Raw genomic sequence first — 13,053 nt, forward strand, 5'->3', positions numbered from 1 at the left:
ATATGGTAACAGACAGGATGTACGGGTAACAGACAGGATGTGTTTGAATGTAAACTTACGAAAAATAAGAAGAATTTTTTTTAGATGTTTTATTCAGCAACAGGTAACTGCAATACATATGAACCTTATAAGACTTAAATGAAGAACTTTTGTTGTAAATTATGACCATTAACTAACAGAATGATTAATTACACTTTCTTGGTAACAGATCAGACACCTAGTTGGTGGGCTATTGATTCTACTATAAAATTACATAGCAAATATAATAAGTTACATTACCGCGCTGGCTTATCTTTGGTCACATGTGTTAGTTAAAAACATCTATTCACTTCTATACTGAAATGCAGACTGAATGAATCGCTCTCTTCAATCTGTCAAAACTTGTGGAAACACGTGTAAACTTGCATGGTCAAGTTTGAGTGCAGTATTAGATATGTTTATGTTAGAGAGTATATTTTACTATTCTCAAAGATTTCTTCTAAGAGTCATAAAAACATAAGTCAAAAAATATTAACAAATATATATTTTGATTCTTTTTTTCAAAAATTCCCTATTTAAATGGAATATATATATGGTATTGCAGTAATTGTACCAAGCCATAGAATAAATCTTGCATGTGTTATAATAATATATGTATTCTATGGTGTATGTACACTACCGTTCAAAAGTTTGGGGTCACCCAAGCAATTTTGTGTTTTCCATGAAAAGTCACACTTATTCACCACCATGCGTTGTGAAATGAATAGAAAATAGAGTCAAGACATTGACAAGGTTAGAAATAATGATTTGTATTTGAAATAACATTGTTTTTACATCAAACTTTGCTTTCGTCAAAGAATCCTCCTTTTGCAGCAATTACAGCATTGCACACCTTTGACATTCTAGCTGTTAATTTGTTGAGGTAAGCTTGTGAAATTGCACCCCACGCTTCTAGAAGCATCTCCCACAAGTTGGATTGGTTGGATGGGCACTTCTGGCGTACCATACGGTCAAGCTGCTCCCACAACAGCTCAATGGGGTTCAGATCTGGTGACTGCGCTGGCCACTCCATTACCGATAGAATACCAGCTGCCTGCTTCTGCTGTAAATAGTTCTTGCACAATTTGGAGGTGTGTTTAGGGTCATTGTCCTGTTGTAGGATGAAATTGGTTCCAATCAAGCGCTGTCCACTGGGTATGGCATGGCGTTGCAAAATGGAGTGATAGCCTTCCTTATTCAGAATCCCTTTTACCCTGTACAAATCTCCCACCTTACCAGCACCAAAGCAACCCCAGACCATCACATTACCTCCACCATGCTTAACAGATGGCGTCAGGCATTCTTCCAGCATCTTTTCATTTGTTCTGCGTCTCACAAACGTTCTTCTTTGTGATCCAAACACCTCAAACTTGGATTCATCCGTCCACAACACTTTTTTCCAATCTTCCTCTGTCCAATGTCTGTGTTCTTTTGCCCATCTTAATCTTTTTCTTTTATTGGCCAGTCTCAGATATGGCTTTTTCTTTGCCACTCTGCCCTGAAGCCCAAAATCCTGCAGCCGCCTCTTCACTGTAGATGTTGACACTGGTGTTTTGCGGGTACCATTTAATGAAGATGCCAGTTGGGTACCTGTGAGGCGTCTGTTTCTCAAACTAGAGACTCTAATGTGCTTATCTTCTTGCTTAGTTGTGCAACGCGGCCTCCCACTTCTTTTTCTACTCTGGTTAGAGCCTGTTTGTGCTGTCCTCTGAAGGGAGTAGTACACGCCATTGTAGGAAATCTTCAATTTCTTAGCAATTTCTCGCATGGAATAGCCTTCATTTCTAAGAACAAGAATAGACTGTCGAGTTTCAGATGAAAGTTCTCTTTTTCTGGCCATTTTGAGCGTTTAATTGACCCCACAAATGTGATGCTCCAGAAACTCAATCTGCTCACAGGAAGGTCTGTTTTGTAGCTTCTGTAACGAGCTAGACTGTTTTTTAGATGTGTGAACATGATTGCACAAGGGTTTTCTAATCATCAATTAGCCTTCTGAGCCAATGAGCAAACACATTGTACCATTAGAACACTGGAGTGATAGTTGCTGGAAATGGGCCTCTATTCACCTTTGTAGATTTTGCACAAAAAAACAGGCATTTGCAGCTAGAATAGTCATTTACCACATTAGCAATGTATAGAGTGCATTTGTTTAAAGTTAGGACTAGTTTAAAGTTATCTTCATTGAAAAGTACAGTGCTTTTCCTTCAAAAATAAGGACATTTCAATGTGACCCCAAACTTTTGAACGGTAGTGTATGTTTCTTACATCGGCCTAGGCAAACACGTGTGTATATGTACATTTTTTTTATTTTTCGTATATCTACCTTCTTAGTGAATAACTAGCATCTAAATGCTGAACTCATTTATGTTGTACACTGGTATGTAGATGCAGGCTCATACTCCCCCATATTCTTTCCTGGCTTAGGAATGTCCTGAGATAGTGGGTTCTGACTCCCTCCCTTCGGAGAGCAGTTAGAGTAACGAATATAGAAGGAGCCTATTCTCCTTCTTAAGTTATTGCTATCCTGGAAGTTACGCATTTAGTAGTAACACACCTCAAGGCGTTAACGAATGTTAAACCATTAGCACCTACAGCCATTCATGAGTCCTTATGATTACAGGGGAGCATACGTGTCTCAGGATACGTAATCTAGGGTATATTTGTACTGTGAGGATGTTAATAAAGACAGAAGAGCATCATTGTCGGATGATACTGGCTGTGTCATGTGTCAGTGATTTGTGTACACAACTTCTCATATAATTTGGACCAGACAATGAAACACGCTAAGAAATGTCTGATTTCCCCAACACATGCTACTCATTCCTGCTGGCGAACAGCGCAAAAATTTAAAGTGTTAAAAAAAAAAAATAATTGCACAATTGCAAGTGTTTTCTATTCTCCCCAAAAAGTTACAGAACCTGCCGATCATTTCTTTTTTGGGCCGTTGTACTCATGCACTGAGCTGATTTCTGCAGTCAGCAGACAGCTTCTTTCCCATTGCAGTGATCAGGCTTGGTATTACAGGCAAAGTTCCCATTGAAGTAAATCAACAGGGATTCCAGGTGGCGGACACGCACCGATCTACTACTGATGGCCCCTTTAATACATCCTATGTACACCAAATTGAAAAAACATAATCCAGCACAAAGCACGCACTCCCATGGCTATATTGATTGAAAATACAGCTTAACCCCTTTGTGTCACACATACGATCATTTACATCCTAACTGCACATATACTGTGCAGTTAGGACATATATAGCCGTCCACAACCTATCCTTTGTATGCAGCAGGCTTGGGAACAGCCACAACCAGGGGGAACTCTGATCACAGCTGTTAACTCTTTAAATGCCTCTGTAATTTCTGACTTTTAAATGTTCCGATGTCCCAAACGACCCCACAGCGATAAGATCACGTGGGTGCTGTCTGGGTGTCATGGCAGCCTGGACTGCCATGACTGTTTGCCTATTAAAGACTTGCCTATTAAATTACCAACTCATTAGACTTCAGACGTTTACGAGGTTTACAATTTTTTAGTCAATTTTTAAAATTTAAGTGCATTTTGTTTTCCTACACCAAGCCAGGTTTTCAGAAGCTCCCAGGTGTCAAAATAATGGAAAACTCCCAGATTTTACCACATTTTGATATCTAGACTGAACCATTGAGGGGGGCCATATTTTGATCTCACAGTTTAACGCATTGTGTGTCATTTTAAAGATCAGTTTCATATGTGGTGTGCAAAAAAACCTAGGACCCAAAATGGGTACTAGTTTTTCCTGTGTTCAAAAACATGGCCATTGTGGCTCTAATCTTATGTCTGGACATCTGGACACACAGCAGGTGTCAAAAGGAAAGCAGTACCTAATGTCTTTAGGAACTCAAATTTTGTGGTAAAATGTTTCTTGGCCCTATTGTAGAAACATCGAGCTGCCAAAATGATCACATTTTGAAAGCTAGACCCCTTAACGCACTCATCTAGCGGTACTGAGCCTTTTGACCCTAACGTTTGTTGCAGGACTTCATTTTAAGTAGGTAACAAAATCATAAACACACACACACGAAACTGTGTGGGCAACTTGTAGAGTGACAAGTAGCGCATGCAGTGTGGTGTGTGCGCCTACCAATCTTCACACAACCTATTCCAGTGCAATTTATTGGGAAGTGGGCAAGAGCAATTCCTTCACAAATTTTTCTCTTCAAGTAGCCCAAACAGCTTTGGACAGTTACAAGCAGTGTGCAGAGTGGGGTGCGTACATTTTTGAAATTGGAAATAAAACGTGGTAAAAAAAGGGTGTAGAAGGAAGCGATAAAGGAAAAACACCAGTACTTCATCCTTTGCCAGTAATGATATTGTTGCCAGTACCAGCACCGTCACCACCAGCCATATGCCTGGTACCATAGTATTAGCAGCAACATCAGCAAGCCAGAATTGTCCATCTCCATAGTTTGAAGGCTACCACAGCCATTGTGGACTGGTTGGCTCGGTCTCTGTCATCTCAGGAAGTAGACTCAAATGTTAATTTAGGCCAGAAGTCATTGGATTCCTAATTCCCTACAGTTACTTGGCATACTGATAGAGGCATTAGCCTTTCCCTTCTGTCGTCTGTCTTCACTGTCATTGCCTAGTAGTTTTTCACAGAGAAAATAAATGTATAAATTGCCCCTATAAATAGAAGGCCTTAAGTACTGTTATAACACCAGACAGTCCTTTACTGTCCTGGGTCTCCTTTTGCCCCTGACTCCTGCTTCCCCATATCCTGGGGGCACAGGAAAGAATATTTTTAACTTTTCCTTTTGTGTGTCTCTTACAAGACTTGTATATCAAGCCTTTTTTAATACATATCCAATAAAGGTTATATTTTAGAGTTGATTTGAATCCTGACAGTGAAAAACTACTTTAGTTATCCAGTTGATTCTTCTGCCTCAGTGAAAAGTCATTGCCTAGTAGGGCTCCACCCTGACGTTAGTTCACCAACCATTTAGTCTTGGAAGGCCCCTTTAATTTGCTGTAGTGTTGGCAGGCAAACAAAAGAAAGGAGGGTATAAAACTTTCTACTAAAAACAGTCATGTTGCCCAAATTAATTATAAGCCTTACTCTTGGACTGTAGTATATGGAATTAGCCTTCCATTCCAAAAACATTCAAAGATTGGTCTCTTCCCTCTAGCTTCTTTTTCCACAAGGATGCAATCATCATCAATTACTTCAAGGTCTTCATTATCTCCTAAAATATTGTAATATAAAAATTTATTAACATTTAAATTAATCTACATATGCACTTTGTTTTTTGTATTAAAATTTCATTTGCCATATGGATAAAAACATTAAACCATACAGTATGTTGACTTATTTGATTGTCTATATGAAAGTTACGGGCTATAAATTGTGTATTGTATGCCCTATGCACTGGGTTACATTTGCAATATGTAATTTACAAGTTCTCTTTTTTGATGTTAAAAAATCCCAAAAAATATTTGTTGATGAAAAACATTCAAACACAAAGAAAATTAAAATTAACCCCTTTATTCTGATGCAATCACCTTTTTACACTGCTGCATCATAAGCCTGGCATGGCGCGTCCTGTGCCACGGAGAGTGGGTGTTTGGCTATTGGGCGACAGCCTAATACATGCTCAAACAGCAGGGACCAGAGCAACCCCTGATCACTGCTGTTTAATCCTTTACATACCATGGTCAATGCTATTGTGGCATGTGAAAGTCTGAGAGAGAGGAGGCTCCCTGTCACCCAGCACACCCCCGCAATGTGATCCCAAAGGCTTGAATATGGATAAATGAAAACTAGTGTTCATCATGCAAAAAACAAGCCCTTAGGCCTTCTGCACACGGGCGGGTCAGACGCCACATGCAGGGTTTCCGCAGCGGAGTTCGACCCGCTGCCCCCTGCATACCTGTCTGGCGTCTACTGCAAGCGCTGCGGATGTGCCCGCTGGTACTCCATGGCGCATGCGCAGTAGGCACCGGTGCTCTGCAGTGACACGTATTCCGTGATACTTCCGCAGTGCTCATTGCAGAAGTGCAGCGGGACAGATGGTTTCCATTGACTTCAATGGAACCCGGATGTGCGTATCCCACACAAAATCGCAGCATGCTGCAATTTCTCATCCGCGAGCAGAAAATCGCAAATCGATTTCCGCTCGTGGGTAGGAAGTCGCGTTTTGCCATAGCATGCCATGGGCTGGATTTGCTGCGGAATCCCACTCCAGAATTCACAATGCAAATCTGCCCGTGTGCTGGAGGCCTTATACAGCTTTGCTATGGCTTATGGAATGCAACAACACAAAAGCAAGTCTTTTAAAAGAATATATAGATAGATATTTTCAGTGTACAAAAATTGTAAAAACTGTATAAGAACTTCATACTGCTGAAATCATGCTGGCTCAAAGAAAGTTTATTTTGCATGCGGAACGTCAGAAAATTGCAATCCAAAAACAAATGGCGAAACTCCCCCCCATCCCCTAAAAATAATAAAATAAAAAATAAGTTATACATCATATGTATCCCAAAATAATGCTATTAAAAATATAACTTTTTCCACAAAAAAACAAGCCCTTATGTAACTATGGATTATCGCTGCGGAATTCACAGCCCGACACCCACCGCAAATTCCGCTGCAATGTCCGTCCATAGGCATGCTTTAGTAAACTATTCTCCCTTGTCCACGAGTGGAAATCAGCTGTGATTTTCCACTCGTGGGGGGAGAATCGCAGCATGTTCTATTCTATGTGGGAAATCGCGGAGATGGCTTCCATTGAAGTCAATGGAAGTAGTCCATCCGGCGATATTTCTGTAATGAGCACTGCGGAAGTAAGCGAGAATCCGCGTCACAGCTCAGTGCTGGCATGTCATGCGCTGCACGTCGACAGACACTCGTGGCGGATCAGGAGAGGCGAGCAGGAGGTCTCGGGGGGGGGGGGGGGGGGGGTCTGATTAAACTGCGATATTTTGCATGCGGAATCTGCCCTGGCCGTGGGCATGAGGCCTATGTCGACAGAAAAATTAGAAAACGTTATGGCTCTATGACTGCAACAATGAAGAAAAGAAAAACCTGGAAAATTACGTGGTCATTAAAGGGGTTTTGTATCACAAATGGTAGAGCAGCACATAGGAATCCATAAATGTTAGGTAATTTTCATGCAAACTATGTAGTTTTATTTATTCCAACATACAGAGAACTTTCGACCATAAGCTATGTTCTTTGTCAAGCCTATCTTTGGGATATAAGATTTTGGTGGATTTTGGAGGTCCTGATCCTTGGTGAGCGTGCACTCCTTACAGCTTCCCGAAGTGTGCCTTGGCTTATGACACACTTTGTGTTTTGTTCATTAAAGGGATTTTGTCATTATAAAAATAAATTCTATACTTACCTACTGCTCCCCTGTCAATCTTCTTACCGTATCTTCTCCTGTCTCCTGCAGGCCCCGGGGTCATATCACCTTAAGCCGGCCGATTCTTCTTCTCATGACAAAACTTAAATTCACAGACAGTCTCCCTCCTGCAGGGCAATGTTTTTCTGCAATAGTAAATGAACACTCCCGACAAGACAGCGCGCATGTGCAGTGTCAGCAATAGCTCAACATTCCCTGCTAGGCTGTGAACGTTACGTCACTAGTGACATAACCTACAATGACCTGCCAAAAAAAAAAGAATGCCGAGAATGGACGCTCCATAACAAGAAAGAAATCCGTCCGGCATGCGGTGAGAAGACATGGGGACTGGAGAAGATCGGGGAGTAGAAGATGCCGTAGGAAGACTGCCTGGGGAGGCATAGGTAAAGATTTGTTTTTTCTAATGAAAAAAACCCTTTAAGGCACAAACATTAAATTAATTTTGTTGTTCGCATTCAAAAAGGTTACAAAAAAAATAAAAAATTCACTTACTTGATAAGAAGTATGGGTCATCTGGGTAGGTTTCTTTGTCGTAAAGGAATGGATGGTAGCGTATGATTCCCTCAACTATACCTTCTCTTTCAACAAGAGCTTTAAACTCATAGCTTTCAGCGGCTGAATTAATATACAATGTCTGCATGTCATCAGTGACCTCTCTAAGATTGATAATTTTAGGCACCCTTGACTTTTCAAATATGAAAACCTGTAATAAAAGTTAAACATGACTTCAAGTACGAACAGTAGGCAAAGATTTTGCTTTACTTAACAGTATTTTTCCACCTGTGCATAATTTTTTTTTTATTATTTCACTTAATGTTTATTATTTCAACACCACCACAACAGATTTGGGTTTCCACTATATGAAAATATTAACCCCTTAGTGACCAAGTCTGTTTGCACCTTAATAAGCAGGTCAAATTTTGAAATTCTGACATGTCACTTTAACATAGAATAACATTGTACAGGTTTTGCATATCCAAGTAGTTCTGACATGGTTTTCCACCACATATTGTGCTTCACTTGGGCGGTAAGAATAGACTGATAGAATTTGTGTATATTTATTGAAAGCGTCAAGACTGGGAAAATTTTGAAAAATAAAAATAGTCATTTTTTCATATTCTCACCTGCACTATCTCAAATATGTGCAAACATAATATAGAACATTTTTGATAATATATTATTCCATCTATTTACTTTATTCTGGACGCACATTGGAAAAACTCTTTTTTAACCAATTAGGACACTTACAAATTTAACATTAAGTAACATTTTGAGGAACATTTTGTTGTCCTACACCAAGCCAAGATTGCAAAGGCTTAGAGGTATCAGAATGATTGACACCCCCACAAATGACCCCATTTTTTAAAATACACCCATTAACCCCTTAATGACGCGGCCCCTTTTTCTTTTTCCATTTTCGTTCTTTCCTCCCCCCTTCAAAAAATTCGTAACTCCTTTATTTATCCATCGACGTAGTTGTATGAGGGCTTGTTTTTTGTGGGACGAGTTGTATTTTTCAATAGTTCTATTTAAAGTACCATATAATGTACTGAAAAACGTTAAAAAAAATTCTAAGTGGAGTAAAATGAAAAAACAAAACACGACATTTCGCAATCTTTAGTGCATCTTGTTTCTACGGCGCAGAAACGGCAAGAAAAGCGACATAACTTTATTCTATGGGTCGGTACGATTACTACGATACCAAACTTGTATAGTTTTTTTCTTACTATACTACTCTTTTTTTTCAAAGACATTTAATTTTTTTCAATTATTTTCTGCGAGCAATAACTTTTTTGTTTTTCCGTCGACGTAGTTGAGCAAGGGCTCATTTTTTTCAGGATGACCTGTAGTTTCCGATAGTATCAATTTGGAGTACATATGACTTTTTGATCACTTTTTATTGCATTTTTCTGGGAGACAGGGTAACTAAAAAAGTGTATTTCTGGCGTTCTTTATTTATTTTTTTTCAGATGACGTTCACTGCGCGGGAAAAATAATGCACTACTTTGATAGATCGGACTTTTACGGACGCAACGATACCAAATATGTATTTTTATTTTAGAATTTAGATTTTTTAATCATAGATATGGCAAAAAAGGGTGATTTAAACTTTTTTTTTTTACAATTAAAAAAAACTTTGATTTTTTTAACTTTGAAGTCCCCCTGGGGGACTTTAACATGCGATGCTTTGATCGCTCCTGCAGTATGACGTTATGCCATAGCATTACGTCATACTGCAATTTAACAGGCAGTCTATCAAGCCACCCCATGGGGATGGCTTGATAGGCAGTCTGGTAAGGCAGCCCTGGGGCCTTTCATTAGGCCCCCGGCTGCCATGACACCTGCACGGCTCCCCCGATATCACCCCGGGGAGGCCGTGCGGGACCCCCGAACATCGTGCGGGGGATTTAAATGCCGTGTCAGAGAAACATTGCCAAAGCCCTTAGGTAAGTAATTTCACCTCCCCTCACAGATCGGATCCGTGACGAAAGGTGAAACTAACTTTTTTTAACTTTTACATGATCGCCGTTATCCTTTGGATAATGGCAATCACGTGACAAATTATTGCGTACTGCGGCCCCTCCTGTGAAATCTGCAGGCTCTCAGCTACATTTAGTAGTCAAGGTGCGGGGAGATTTTAAATTACTTTGGTAATCTGCGGCTTTTGCCTATGCGTCTGCCATTTTGGGGGGCGGGCGTGTGCGCAGAAGCCAGGGTAAGGTCTGTGGATAAATCCGGGGGCCTTAGGTACAAGGTTTCATCTCCTCTCATGGATATGATGCATTAGGGGAGATTAAAATTTTATTTATTTATTTATTTTTTTTTACACACTTTAAACTTTTGCATGCTCGCTGTTATTGGATAACAGCAATCATGTGACCAGGAACCGTATACAGCGGCACCCGGTGACATCTCCCTGCTCTCGGCTACTCATACTAAATCGGGAGCAGACGTAAAAGACGTCTGGCGCGCATACGCAGATGCCGGCGTCAGGTTCTGCAGCACCAGAAAGCAGGACGACATCGCGGAGGACAGGGGTGAATATTTTCAGCTTCCCTTACGGATCCAATCCGCGGTCCAGGATAACAGCTCCAGGATGTCGGCTACCTCTGGTAACCGATAGCATGGAGCTGTCACGTCCAGAGCGTGCAGGGCTTTAACCCCCAGAGGATGCATGTTTTTACGTCCTCGGGGATTAAAACTCAGCAGGCTAGAACGTAAAAACACTATTGGCTATTCACTAAGGGGTTAATATGGGCCTAAAACATTAACATATGCTTAACCTCACCAATTCAGATCTATTAACATTGCTGCTTACAGTTTGCACAGCAAGAGGAAAGTCACATTACTTGTGGCAGCCAATAGGCTGTTCACAGTGGTATTTGGAAAAGAATATCATAGGGCTCCAGACTTTAGGGAAAGGAAAAAAAAAAAAAAAAAAAAGGCAAACAACCTTTAGTCTCAAAAACAGAAATGCGCATATAACAAACGTTATGAAAACAAAAACCTTACTCCGTGCAATGTACCATCTCTCTCTTAGGGCTCATGCCCACGACCGTGACGGGCTCCGCAAGTGAAATACCGCAGCGGAGCCCGTCACGGAGCCCCCTCAAAAGACCCCATACTTCCCTCTGGTTCCGCTGCGTGGCTCCCACATGAAACTGCCGGCGCGCATACGCAGTACAGCGCATGACGCGCCGGCCGTGTCATATGACGCGTCCGGCAGTGGGCGGGCCGCGTATTCACGTTATACTTCCGCTGAGCTACAGCGGAAGTATAGCATGACGGGCTACTTTCATTGACTACAATGGCAGCCGTACGTGCGTATTCCCGTGGCAAATAGGACATGCCGCGAGTAATTTCACATTGAGCTATTAGGTTCAACAGAACCTAATAGCTGCGGTGAAATGCGGCAGAAATCCGTCCATGGGCATTAGCCCTTAGGGCTCTCATTCACAAAGGCCTAAGTACGACGCATAATTTTTAAACACTTAAAAAACAGTGGATACAACCCATTGATGTCTATGGGTTCATTCACGTGTGTATTTACACAGTGTAAAAAGAAAAAAAAAAAAAATAGCATGTCCCACTTTGGTGTGTATTACGCACCAAATTACCCCATATTAAAATCATTTGCCCGTTGAAATCAATGGAGACATCCTTGCGATTTTTGTGCACGTAAACACCCCGCCACTCCCGCAATACTTATAGAATATATGTATTTCAGTCTTGTAAATATGCTGTATATATTTATGCTACTTAAATATGCACACAGCCCACGTGAATAAACTCTTAGGCCTCCCTCACACAGGCGTTTGGAATAACGCAGAGTTCTTCAACACTGCATTTACTGCTGTTTCAGCCCGGTTTCAGCAGTGCTGGCATGCGTTATACCAGCGTTTTGAGCACAGCTGAAAATGCAGTCAAGGATGTTGGAAAAAAAAATACATATTCACCTAGCAAGTTGCTAGGTCAGCTGCCGGACACTTGTCAAACCAGCAAAGCATCTATTGCTCGTGACAGAGTTTGAAGACCCCGTCACTCAGCCAATAAGAGCACTGTCTCGTTGGGAGGTGGGGATTTCAATCCCCTTCATTAGCAATAGATGCTTTGTCGGGAGGACAAGTGGCAGGCAACCGGCCCAGAACTACGGAGAACACCGGCGGGGACCCCGACAGCACCTGCTAGGAAAGTATGGATTTTTCTCCCCCTCAGGCAGTGTAGCTAGGGCATTTAGCGCTGCTAAAAACAGGGTACCAAGTTGTGCTGCAGTTTCGGCAGCGCTGATATCGGTGCCTATTCATTTCAATGGGAAACGCAGAGCCGAAAACAGCCAAACAGATAGAACATGCATTACTGTTGAAGATGCTGCGTTTTGACGCATGTGTGAGCAGCCCCATTGAAATGAATGGGAGCGTTGTACAGGGTTTCGCTCATATACAGCTCATAGACTCTGTTCATTTAAGTTAAAGGGGTTGTCCCGAGGCAGCAAGTGGGTCTATACACTTCTGTATGGCCATAATAATGCACTTTGTAATATACATTGTGCATTAATTATGAGCCATACAGAAGTTATAAAAAGTTTTATACTTACCTGCTCCGTTGCTAGCGTCCTCGTCTCCATGGTGCCGACTAATTTTTGGCCTCCGATGGCCAAATTAGCCGCGCTTGCGCAGTCCGGGTCTTCAGCAGTCTTCTATGGAGCCGCTCGTGCCAGAGAGCGGCTCCGTGTAGCTCCGCCCCGTCACGTGCCGATTCCAGCCAATCAGGAGGCTGGAATCGGCAGTGGACCGCACAGAAGAGCTGCGGTCCACGAAGACAGAGGATCCCGGCGGCCATCTTCAGCGGTAAGTATTGAAGTCACCGGAGCGCGGGGATTAAGGTAAGCGCTCCGGTAAACTTTCTTTACTTCCCTGCATCGGGGTTGTCTCGCGCCGAACGGGGGGGGGGGTTGAAGAAAAAAAAAACCCGTTTCGGCGCGGGACAACCCCTTTAAGGCTTAGCAAATATTTGTTCCTGAGCTTTGTCCTGTGCGATTATGCCTGCAATCAGCTGACAAAGAAGCAAACAAACACTCTTACTGGCTGATGGGATAGTTTATAAAAGGTCTTGTTGGCCACACAATTCCCTG

The 13,053-nt window shown here is 41.8% G+C and overlaps 1 protein-coding gene across 1 annotated transcript in view; it reads right to left on the reverse strand.

Moving 5' to 3' along the window:
• SMCHD1 (structural maintenance of chromosomes flexible hinge domain containing 1) overlaps positions 1–13,053 on the reverse strand; it is a 128,096-nt gene that overhangs the window by 91,482 nt on the left and 23,561 nt on the right. Inside the window, exons 10-11 of the mRNA XM_066579608.1 lie at positions 7,914–8,124; positions 5,114–5,240 (exon numbers count right to left, since the gene is read on the reverse strand). Of these exons, the coding sequence (XP_066435705.1) occupies positions 5,114–5,240; positions 7,914–8,124 (338 nt within the window). The remainder of the gene's footprint in view (positions 1–5,113; positions 5,241–7,913; positions 8,125–13,053) is intronic.

The sequence above is a fragment of the Eleutherodactylus coqui genome, chromosome 9 (genome assembly GCF_035609145.1).
Source record: "Eleutherodactylus coqui strain aEleCoq1 chromosome 9, aEleCoq1.hap1, whole genome shotgun sequence".
NCBI classification, from domain to species: Eukaryota; Metazoa; Chordata; class Amphibia; order Anura; family Eleutherodactylidae; genus Eleutherodactylus; species Eleutherodactylus coqui.